At 39.2% G+C, this 12382-nt stretch overlaps 1 protein-coding gene across 1 annotated transcript in view; it reads left to right on the top strand.

Annotated features, from left to right (window-relative positions):
• DCLK2 (doublecortin like kinase 2) overlaps positions 1–12382 on the top strand; it is an 80427-nt gene that overhangs the window by 2550 nt on the left and 65495 nt on the right. The window contains exon 3 of the mRNA XM_005418203.2: positions 11015–11349. Within this exon, the coding sequence (XP_005418260.1) occupies positions 11015–11349 (335 nt within the window). The remainder of the gene's footprint in view (positions 1–11014; positions 11350–12382) is intronic.

The raw sequence follows: 12382 nt of genomic DNA, 5'->3' as shown, positions 1-12382 counted from the left end.
GAATGATATTTTACTTTTATGGCTTAAAACAAAGAGAGAATTACTTGCTGGACAGCCATATATACTCTTACAACTAAAAATTAATAATTGAAAGCAAAGCTTACTGTTTGTCTCTTCAAATACTCATTGAAACTGTAACCTTTGATGTGGCTCTTTACTGGAAGAATAAAGCAAAATAAATGTCACAGTCAAAATGCCAGTTCCATGCTTTCTCAATGAAATAAAAGGGGGAAAAAGGAATCCCAAGGACTTAGTCATCTATCCAATACAACTCTCAGGAATATTAAGAAAATCCTATAGCACCATAATTGGATTAGTATGTTCTCCAGTTAGTGTGCTAAAAACTTCACCAGTGTAAGACTAATCACACAGCGAAAGAAAAGTATGTAGAGGAAGGAAAGGACAGCAAACAAGTAGTGAATCTGTCATTCCTTGAAATTATTTGTTTTTTGCCAGGTGTTTTGTTCTTGAGGTGCTGGAAGATATTTGATTTGGGTTCATTTTCTTTATTTCTCATGGTTACAGCACAGCAAGCTTGAATTTCTGCTCTCGAGTAAATGCTCCAACATTGGTGTTGACCTAAAGCTTGAACTGCAGAAGCACCAGAAGTAGTTTGAGTGGTATTTTGCTGTATTTCGATATTTTCAGAAAGGAAAATAAAACTAAAATAAAGCGCTGTAGTGTGTGCCAGCCGCAGGCTGAGCACCAGACGGGCCATGGCTGCGTGATGCAATACCAAGCTCACTGGTCTCTTGGCACCTTCCCAGTGCTCCTGAACTGGGACATGGAGTCACAGCAGTTCAGGTTCAGTAGTGGCAGATCTCTGCAGTGAGCAGAAGGTGAGTGCTCAGCAAACCTTGCCAAGCCAGCAAGATCTGCATTAAACCTCCCTCAGCTCCAGCCTACGTGTGTGTAGCTCTTGGACAGTGACGTGTCCCAGTACAGGGCAAGCTCTTTAAGGCTTATTTGCTGTTTATCTATCTGGGATATAAAAGCTGGCAACATCAAATTCTGTATCACAACGAGCTGAGTCGCTGATAAATGTTTTTTTGGAGTTTGGCTGTATTTGGCAATCTGTTTTACTGCTTGTCATTTTAAGAGAAAAAGAGCTGGTGCATGGACATACTGAGGATATGAAATATTGCTGTTATGGGTTGAGCCAGTTAAAAATTGCACCAGATCATGTTTATTAGTCAAAAATAGAAGCTCCATTTTATGAAGCATATTGCTTTTCTTAACTGGATATGACAATCAAAAAAGCATGCTCTGCTGGACCAGCCTAAGGCAAATATAATTTATATTCTCAGCCCCTGTAGATTAGGAAACATTATGAGTTTGACAGTTTTCACTGTTTTCTTAAATTGGGAGGATTTTCATTGTCTGCTTCAGATCTGTTTGAGCAGGCAGATCCAGAGAGGAGGTGGGGGCTGGGACTGTTATGCTTTCTTATGGTGTTCTTTCTTCCAGCTTTACTCTCAGACATAACACTACTTTTTACTTTAGAATACAACATTCCACGTGTAATTTTATACTTGCCCTTCAATATAAAATATTAAAAAGTAGATTATTTTTTATTTTCTACCAGAGTTAGCTATTTAAGTGTTTGTCTATTTCCTTCAGTTTCCCTTAAAAATATAGGCTTCCTAAAACATGATACGATGGTAATAGAACTGTGCAGCTCTTTAGTCCTGAGCTGTGTTTTGTGTGGATGTTGGTTGTGCTCTGTCTCTTTGTTTTCATTGCCTTGTTAATGAAGGTCGTGGAGAATCCTGACTGTACAGGTCTGCTGCAAAGCTGGGAGTTTTTGTTGGATTTTGGGAGATGAAAGCAAGTGTAGACTTTATTCCTGGAAAGAGAAGTTCTGTTTGTTTTACATCTAATGGGAATCCTTCTAGTTCCCTAGAAAAATGGCTGAGAGTCTTTGTTCGTTCAACAACAATGCTTAATTAATACAGTCCTTTATAAAATGTCAGGAGTTTTGTCTGCCTGGCTGTGCACACAATCAACAGGCATCTGTAGGGAAGTTCTTGGGCAGGAGGTGGGAAGGTTTGGGGCAGGGCACTCCTTATGCATGGCCAGGACACGAAGCACAGGGCAATATCTAATTTATAGAGCTCTGCCTCACTAACACAGAGTAAGAGAATGTGTTTTGAAATGAGATGTTGAACAATCCAAGTTTTTTCTGCCTTAGACCATAGTTGTTACTGCATATTACATTTTAATCCTGCATAAAGTACCTGTGATTTTGGTTGATGTGCACTGTTGTATGAGGTCAAGAATATCTTTTATCTTGTCAGGGCAAGCAGATGGCAACACCAAGTAGGCAGTTTGGATTTTTGCGCATTTCAAAAGGTATGATTACCCTCCTGTGCTAGAGCCAGAATCTGTAGCACTGTAAAAAACAAGAGGCAAATGTACTAAGTTGAACAAAGAAGGGTAAAAAAGGAGGATGAAAGAGGGATTAAAAAACACTGAGAGCATATTCTTCCAAATACACGTTCAAATCACTGTAGTGACACAGTTCTGGAGCGATGGGGTGTGGATGTGAAATGCACAAGTAATTCTTAGTTAACTTCCATCCAAGTAAAATAAAATAGTTCCATCACCATCTATCTCCTAGTTTCATGGATGGGGAAGTTCTAGTTTACCTGAAAAGGGTTTTTTCGTTTCTGTGAAAAAGGCACATGGTGTCAGGTGTGTTTGATACCAGGTGGCATTGACTGTCTTCTGAGAGCTTTTACCCTGCCTGAGCAGGGGTTGAACTTCCAGAGGTCTCTTCCAATCGCAGCTGTTCTGTGAAAGCCTGTAGGAAGCTGTAATCTACACATCTTAATGTCTAAATCAAATCAAAAGAGAACTAATAGCAGTTAGTCATCTGCTAAAATCCTGGTTGTCATCCCAGGTTTTAAAAACTGCATGGGGAATTCTGAGTGCTGTAGATGAGGAAAGATCATGACTTATACAGGGTTATTAAAGGTGATATGAAAGTGAATTGTATGAAACTGATGAGGAGGGAAGTTGCTCAAAGTAAGGAAGGAAAAAGAAATTGAAAACCCAATCCCTCATAAAAGGGGTTATTTTATTTTTAGATCAGTCATATATGCTGTAAATATGCTGTCCCGGAAATCTGCTTGGCTTTGTGTTACAGAACACGGAAAGGGTACTCTGCTGTGTTTCCTAAAGTTAGAAAGAAGGTCAGTAGCCTTAATAACTACCTTGCTGTGCTAAATAAGCAGCTTTTGGCAGCTTTGAAGCTAAGGAGTTGCGCCCAAAGAAGCCGAGGAACATAAGGTGAATAGGTGAAATCTATGTAGATACCTGCCCTCTCCTATGGGATTCACAGGGGAACACATGCCTCAAAAATATGGAAACTGTTTTCCTTCCCTAGGGATGTTTTTACCTATCAGCTGTATCATTCTCTGTTGGAATGCCATTTAAAAAGTGATCCTTTATGTGACTTTCAGGAGACAGTGCTTATTACCCTTGCAAAAAACAAGCCAGAAAATCTTATTCAGATACTTTTGTTTCGAATATCCCTACTGAGGATTTTTGAGTGTTGCACACTTAATTCCTTTTGTTGCTTACAATATGTGACTTATCCACAGTCAGTTTCTTACCTAATGCTAGGGAAAAGTAAATATCTGTAAATATTTCTTTAGAAGTTTCTATTTGTTAAGGACAAAAAGTCTGAATATTTCTAGGCTATTTGTCAAATGCTTAGCAGTGAGGTTTGGCTCACAAAACTTGTGCTGTGATGAACCTCAAATGGTCAGACAGCTATGTTCCCTCAAAACTGCACATATCACACTTGTGATGCAAAAGGGCAGGATGCATCCTACATTTTTAATTAGTACCTAATATTGCATGGCTGAATTTAGAATAGTTCATGTAGAGCTATAAAATAATCAGAGTTGAAAGGGACTTTTGAGATCATCCAGTCCAACCATCCACCCAGCACTGCCAGTGTAACCCCTATATCATCAGATCCAAATGCCCTTAAACATCTGCAGGATGGTGACTGCCCCACCTGCCTGAGGAACCTATTCCAATGCCTGATCACCCTAATAGTGAGAAGATTTTTTTCTAATATCTCATCTGAATTTCGCCTGTCTCAGCTTCAGGCCATTTCCTCTATTCCTCTTACTGCGGGCATGGCAGAAGAGACTGACCCCACCTCCATCCAACCTTCTTTCAGGGAGTTGTAGACAGCCATGAGGCCTGAGCCTGCTCTTCTCCTGACCGAACAAATCCAGCTCCCTCAGCCATTCCCCATAAGACATGTTTTACAGACCCTTCATGAGCCTTGTTTCTCTTCTCTGGACACACTGCAGCTCCTCAATGTCCTTTTTAAGGTGAGAGGCCCAGAACTGGACACAGCGCTCGAGGTGTGGCCTCACCAGTGCCCAGTACAGGGGAACAACCACTTCTCTGTCCTGCTGGCTGATCCAGGCCAGGCTGCCATCAGCCCTCTTGGCCACATGGGCACACTGGCTCAGGTTCAGCTGCTGTCAGCCAGCACCCCAGGTGTCCCTTTCTGTCCCAAGCCATTCCTCACCCAGCCTGTATCACTGCATGGCTCAGGTGCAGAACCTGACACTTCACCTTCTTGAGCTTCCTGCAGCTGTGTCCTCAGCCCACTGATGGAGTCTGTCCAGGTCTCCAGCACAGCCTTCCATCCCCTGAGCACATCAGCTCAGTGTCTTCTGCACGATTACTGAGGGTGCACTTGATCCCCGTGTGCAGATCATCCACAAAGATGTTAAACAGGACCAGCCCAAGGTGGAGCCCTGGGGAACACCACTAGTGACCAACTGCCAAATGGATTTATCTCCATTCACCACAGCACTCTGGGCCCAGCCATCCAGCCAGATTTTTACCTATTGAAGAGTCCACCCACCCAAGCTGCAAGCACTCAGTTTTTCTAGGAGGATGCTGTGGCAGATGGTGTCAAACACTTTACTGAAGTCTAGATAGACCCCGGATAGACACATCCACAGCCTTCCCTTCATCTTCTAAGTGAACACACTATTCTCCTTAATCCATACATTTTTATCTTGAAAGATGAGCTAGGCATGTTCCTGAGGATTGGTGTTCAAGAAATAGATGGCAAATAAAAAACTTTATGGATGAGTTTCTAAGAAAGCAAACCAGTATTTAGGCAGCTGATGACCTATGGCTATTTGCCAGTCAGACTGACCAGTGTAGTCTTGTTTTCTCTTTTTCCATTTTCTGTGTTTATCATCTGTATTTTCCTCATCTGAGGGAATGGCAAGTGTTGTGTTTAGACTGTTGTGTTGGTTGTCTGAAGCTGGAATCCCTTTACATTGCTCTTAAACCACTCACAGCAGCTTGTTTCAGGGGTAGTGCATCTGGTTATTAATTCAGTGCAGCTAAATTATTGAGGCAGGTAATGTTTCCTTGTCAATAGGCACTGTTCTATGTCTTCTAGCCGATTTTCTACTGTTAATAAGACTTGCAAAATCAGAAGTAGACTTATGCCATTTGCTGATTATATTGTGACCCAAAATATCAGGAGATGTTCCTCTTTTTAAGCAAGCATATGCCAAAATTGAGGAGTTTTTGATGGTAGCAATATTTCTTCATGGAAGAGCTGGCACTTCTAGCTTGCTCTGGGTGCTGTCCTGAATCATGGGATGGATTGTACATACACTCTGTTGAAATTATGCTGTGAACTTATAAGGAGGTTTCATTCTTCTGCCAAAACTGCTCTGCAGCCTGGTTGAGCTTTCTGCTGTGGAATAGTTTGGCTGGGCTCGAGTCCCAGATGTCACCTACGTCTGCAAATGTTGCATTTTTTTCTGCATCTAAAGGAAAAAAAGAAAACATTGCTAAATAGATCTTCCTGCTTCATTAGTCTTTATTGTGCTTCTTTACCTGCAAATCTCAGTGTAATATTAGAGACTAAACTCATGCTCTGGTCTGAAACCTGGGGAGCTGATTCATGGTAATGCCAATGTTGTGAGCTAGAGACATGGTATTTACTTTCCATAATGTAATTGCTATTACTCTGTGCTAATTGAAGCTAGTATGCTTTAGCTTTAAAGTCTTTCAAGAGTATAAATGGAAAGTGGACCTTCAAACCATAAAATTGACCATATTGAAGTCAGCAGTGTAAATATTTGAATTATTGTTTATGCCTGGTTTTGGAGATGTGTCAGCTTTCTTGGGCTGGTTAGATGTAAAAATGCAAAAAGAAAAAAGCTACAGCCTGATCAAAATGCTGCTAAAGTCTCATAAAGTATTTCCTTTTTATTTGGGATGATATGCATTTAGGTTATTCACATGGAAAATTTCATTCAAGACAGTCAGTGAAACTGACTGTCAAATTTATTTATGTTTGTGATTTTTAACTATAAAGGTATCTGTTAGTTTCGACAACATTTGAAAACAATTTTATTGGGTCAACTTTTCGAGACTCCCTCAAAAATCAAGTATTGTGTGTTATATTTTACATATATTAGTTTTCTGAAAGATTGTGGAGATTATCAGAAGTGTGTACTTATACATGAATTGATCCCAAGCAGATTTAAAATCAGGTCATATATGAAAGCTGTGAGCAAATGTGGTATATATATATATGGTATGTATATTTTCAGGTTCTTACCTACAAGAAATTAATGTAAAAAGCAGATAATACTTCTACAAATGACATGATATTTCTTCCAAATTGACATACATAAGGGCATTTTTTACTTTGGAGGATAACTACAATAATTTAAACAATAGCACACTTTTATTAATGCTTGCTTGTCAAGGGATGGTATTTTCTCAGGTGTGCTTTTTAAACACGCCATTCTGTAGGAAACTTTCCTGGAATTAACTTTATAGGTGTGATTTAAGTAACCCCTGACATTTTTTTCCTTACATATTTTCATCTGGTAAGCAGTGAATTGTATACCCCTGTCAAACAAATAAATGTTTAACTCATTCCTAGAAAACCATTCTTTATCCAGAGAGAAGCAATTGGCTTCCCAATGATACTGCTTCTTGGGTTTTTTGTATTTTGCAAGTTTTTAAATAGAACTTAGAAACTGTGGGTGAAGTCCTGGCTGTGGTAAAATAATTAGAGATTAAAGTAATAATTTCAAAACTTTATCCTTTAAGTCATGAAACAAGAAAATCACTCAGTGAATGTGTTTTCTCACTTGCAGCCCTTGCTCTAGTCTTGCCATATGTGCCTGCCTTGCAGGTGTAGTAGTAAAATCTGTTTTCCATGCAAAACTTGTGTTACTTAACTTTATTTATATGTCTGGTATATAAAAGCAGGCATGGACTTTAAAGCACTTACTAAACAATCTGTAATATACTATATTCTCAAGTAATTAGACTTTCCAGTATCTGCTAACTATAGGAAATTTTCAATTCATTTTGGCAGATTTTATCCTTTTTTTTTTAAGGTATAATAGTTTGTGCTTCAACTTCAGGCTTGGCTAAATGCAGCTGAAACAAATAAATTGAAATTCTTTCTTTTAAGTTATTACATTGTTTGAACTTGAAAGCACTTCCTGACATTTGTTACTGTGGTCTCTGCTTAAAGGTAAAGAAGTTACAAGAAGAAATCTGCATCACAACAAGTAATTAGACTTTCCAGTATCTGCTAAATAACAAGAAGAAATCTGCATCACAACACTCTGAGATAATCAAGCAATTGTTTTATTTGTGCATCAAGCAAGTGAAGTAGTAGGAGACATAAAGTTTTACACTGCTATTTTAAAGAAATATAGATCCTTTTAGGTTAATATTGACTGAAAATTTTGTAGAAGTACAATTTCTGCTGCCCTATAGGGTACTGTAGTACAGCTGTGACAGATAATGGATCACATTCCATGATAGTACAAAGAAGATGCTCTATTTATGATTATGAGTCTGTAAAAGACAAAGCCAGCCTGCCTGTTGTAACTTTGCTATGATAAATCCTTAGGCAAAGGGACCTTTTGTCCTCTACCTTTACTTCATGTAAAGCAATTAATTCACTTCAAGTTTGAGACTGTTTCTGAGTAGCTTTAATTTTTATTTATTTTTTTAAAAACTTTGTTAATTTAAATTTCAGCCGAGATTTAACTTTGAATTATCTTGATTTTTGTGCATTTGTTGGGGTTTTGTTTGTTTGTTTGTTTGTTTGTTTGTTTGTTTTTAATGGTCTAGGAAGTACATTGGTTTTGAGTCAGAAAGGATAATTTTGAGCATTCTCAGTGATGGTGAATTTTGAGGTACTTTGTAGAATTTATTTAAAGCTCTTTTGCACAAAGCTGGACAGACTGTCCCCAGAGCTTTGGCTGGGATAGAGTTAATTTTCTTCATGGTAGCTGGTGTGGGCTATGTTTTATATTTGTTTTTGAAACAGTGTTGATAACAGGGGCATGTTTTTGTTCGCTGAGCAGGGCTTGCACAGAGCCAAGGCCTTTTTGGCTTCTCACACCAGTGAGAGGGCCGGGGAAAAGGACACTGGGAGGTGACACAGCTGGGGCAGCTGACCCCAACTGGCCCAAGTGATATTCCAGACCATATGACATCATCCTCAGCTTATAAATCTGGGGGAAGAAGGAAGAAGAGGAGGAAAGTTCAGAGTTTAAGCATGTGGCTTCCCAAGCCACCGTTACCATGATGGAGCCTGGCTTTCCTGGAGGAGGCTGAACACCTACCTGTCCTTGAGAAGTGGTGAATGAATTCCTTGTTTATCTTGGCTTGCCCCTGTGGCTTCTGCTTCCCTATTAAACTGTCTCTATCTCAATCCATGAGTTTTATTTTACACTTCTGATTTTGCCTCTTCTGTCCTCCTGAGTGTGACTGCTGCCAGCTTCTTGAGGTGCCTCTCCTTTGGCAGCACTGAGTTTGGAGACAGACTTACTGGCAACTGTCCAGACAGCAAGCATAGTTCTTTGAATCTAGTGTTGGAGGCTGTGCAGGGGGAAACCTTTGCTTTCTATTGTAGGTGAGCTGCTGCCACAAACTTGAATATCTCGGGATGTTTTGCAATAACAGCATAGATGACGAAAACAACTGTTGGAAGAGAACAGTGCACATCTTTAAAATCATAGGATCTCTTAGATTGAAAGGGACTTTCTGAAGTCATCTCATCCAATATCTTCCTCAGGTTTGATAAAACCAGATTTTTTGGAGATTTCTTACAATTTAGCATGTAGTTGTGGGGCAGCATAAGCTTCTAGACACGACAGTCCTTACAAAGCTGTCTGGAGTTTGGGGTTCTTTTTCTCCTACCTGTAAGTTGGTGCTAGTGTGCAGCATGCAGCCTTTTGTCAAGGAGTTTGTGTGCTGAAAACACCTCCTTTCTCTTAGCTAATTTTTGGGGGGAAGGAGGAGTAGTCTAGTTTTGTCTGCATCAGTTTATTTTTTGCATTACTTGATCTGTGAATATGAGGAGGAGCGATGGGGATGAGTGAAGAGGAAAAGTACAGGCAAGGCAGTGGCATCCACAGAACTTCACCCCAGTTTCCTAGTACCTGAGTGGAATACAGTCCCAGTGATGTTTGTGGAGGCAGAACTGGCTGCCAGAATTTCCCAAACAAAATCATTGTTAACTTGGCTTAAGTATAATCTGTGTTCTTTCAAATACAGCAAGTAGACTTTCAAGAAGGTCTAAATACAAGATAAATTACAAAGCAGTGTAATTAGTATTGGAAAAGAAACAAGAAAATGTTTCAGCTCACGGTAATTCTTCAGGGCTTTGAAAGTAGTTTAGTATCTTGCTTTTAGAATAAGCTCTGCAACTTCTAAGATAAATCAGCTCTCCAAACTGGAGTTCAGAATGCAAAAGTGTTGTTTAGAAGTTTTCTAGTATGTATCTAAATGTAGACATACATTTTGTAACTCTTACAAATCTGTCCCCTAGATGTGTGTTTACTCTTTGCTCCTCTTGCTGTGCATGCTAGAAGTGAATTTGGTTTCTTCCACCAGTGACTCTGTGTGTAGCTTTAATTTTACAACAGGTTAAGCTTTTAAAGATATAGGTAGCTCTGCTGTCTAGAGCAATGGTGTATTCTGTCAGTTTTGAATGCTTTACCATTTATGCTTCTGACAGTACTTTGCCTTTTCAAGAGTGTCTTGGGATGTCATTTGTGACACCCCAAGGATGTGGGTTACACAAATAACGCAGAGTTAGAGATGTCCTTGTCATGGATTACATCTTGCATATCGCTGTCAGGTGTCATAAGCTGCAAGTAGTCCTCCTCTTTTTTTTCCTTAAAACAAAGAAAGGAACAAAAAAGCCCCAACCAAAACAAACAAACCACCAAAACCCAATAAAACAAAACCCTCCCGAAAAAAACCCCACAAAAACAAAAAAGAACAACAAAAACCCAAACCAAAACCATAAAAACCCTCCAAACCAGCTTTGAGTTAGGAAATAAATTAAAAATGGGGAAGTGTAGATGTATTGTTGTATTGTTATCCTCCCATACTCTCAAATACTCATTTGTGGTCTCAGGAGGTGTTCATTGGTCTAAGAAATATCAAAGTGGATGCATTTCAAATATGTGTTCTTGGTAGAAAGGCAGTAACTCCTGGTAGATTAAAGTGCCTTTCAGGGTAAGGGTCTTGAGGTGCTTAAATTTATTCTGTTAAAACTTGCTGTTGTAAAATGAGCACAGACATAGGTATACATATCTTGAAGTACCTGGTTGAGGGATATCTAGGGGAGGACCTAGATATCTACTGTAGGAGAAAGCTCTTAATATCATGTGTTGAGCTCAAGTAATTTAAGGACTTGCAAAATTACTCAATACAAAAGACATGTGAAATATCCTTAACCTCCTCATTAGCCACTATTTTTTATACCAGGGGTCTTTTGAAACCTGTTGAAAGCACTCTGTGGGAGTGTTGTTTGGATGGAAAGCTCTGATAATTTACAGTCCTCCTTGTCAAAATACAGGAAAATCACTCCTGAAATAAATGTCTTTTTTGTTTTTTCTAGTTTTTAAGTTGACGAAGTAGCTGCAAACCCCCTTAATCTGTGAACATGTCCTCTTCTTTTCAGGTGAGAGCTATGTATGTGCATCCAATGAACCGTATCGCAAAGTTGATTACACCAAGAACGTCAACCCGAACTGGTGCGTGAACATAAGGACTGGCTCCAGCCGGTCCTTGACGTCTTTGACATCCACGAGGAGCGAAGTGAAGGAGAGTAAAGATTTCATTAAACCCAAACTGGTGACTGTTATTAGGAGTGGGGTAAAGCCGCGGAAAGCTGTGAGAATTCTGCTGAATAAGAAGACTGCTCACTCCTTCGAACAGGTCTTGAATGACATCACCGAAGCCATTAAGTTAGACTCGGGTGTAGTCAAGAGACTTTGTACACTGGATGGGAAGCAGGTAGGAGAATAAACTGCTGTGGCCATCTAATAATCTGAGATGCTCAGTTTTCATAAGTTCAGTTCTTGTTACTGTGTATGCTTTAATCTGCTTCTGAATAATGACAGTTTAAAAAATCAACTTTAAAAAGCTTTATTAAAATATTAATACACGCAACAAAATTAGAATTGTATATAGTGTAAAATAAGTGGATCTTTACATTCAAGTAAAAGAAATTATTTTTATGCCAGCATTTTTGCATTGCTCAAAAAAGCGACTGTTTATTGAGTAATACAGTTTATTTGAAACATTTGAACTTAAGATATCTATGTGTTTTCAAACTACCACATAGTGACTGAGTGGTATAAGAAAAGTATCGGTGTCTCCTTCCGTTGCACTTCCACAGATTGCTGTTTCCAGAGGTAGTAACTGACATGAGCCGAGGTCAAGAATTGTATCTAAAATGAATCATTCTGAGAGGGTGGTCATATCTTTGCAACTTGCTTTATTTGCTTTTAGTTTTATCTCTACTAAAACAAAGCTAGGGTTAATGATGTTGTAGGTGTGTATTCTTGCACAGAAATACAAAGGGTGGCCCACAGCCTGTTCTGCTGCACCAGTTTAAAGTGTCAGAAACACACTTGGTGTTGATCAGTCACATTAATGACTCAGCCCTTCATAGAGCAGGACTTTGATACCCGATACTTTTATTTGACACTGCTGTGGAACTCTGACAGAATTGTGACTTCAGTAATAGAGCAACACAGGCACAGAGTAGATCACATTGGTATCAGGTACCCAGACTCTTGTATTGTTGACTAAACATTGATATCCTTGCTCATTCAGCAGATATTTATATACACCTGCATACCTATACATCTGCATGAAGTAGTTGTAAAAGTTTCAGTTGTGTTCAGAGATGTGGGCGTTTTTATTTTCACTATTTTTATAATGTTTAATGCCAAAAACCCTTTTTTTTTGTGGTGCAAGCTTCTAGCAAATGTATCGCAGAGCAAGTGCACTTAGATTGCCTCAGTATGAGCTCTGTCTCTGG

This window comes from Geospiza fortis, unplaced genomic scaffold, assembly GCF_000277835.1.
Source record: "Geospiza fortis unplaced genomic scaffold, GeoFor_1.0 scaffold11, whole genome shotgun sequence".
In the NCBI taxonomy this organism is placed as follows: Eukaryota; Metazoa; Chordata; class Aves; order Passeriformes; family Thraupidae; genus Geospiza; species Geospiza fortis.
This window is presented reverse-complemented; position numbering and strand designations above follow the sequence as displayed.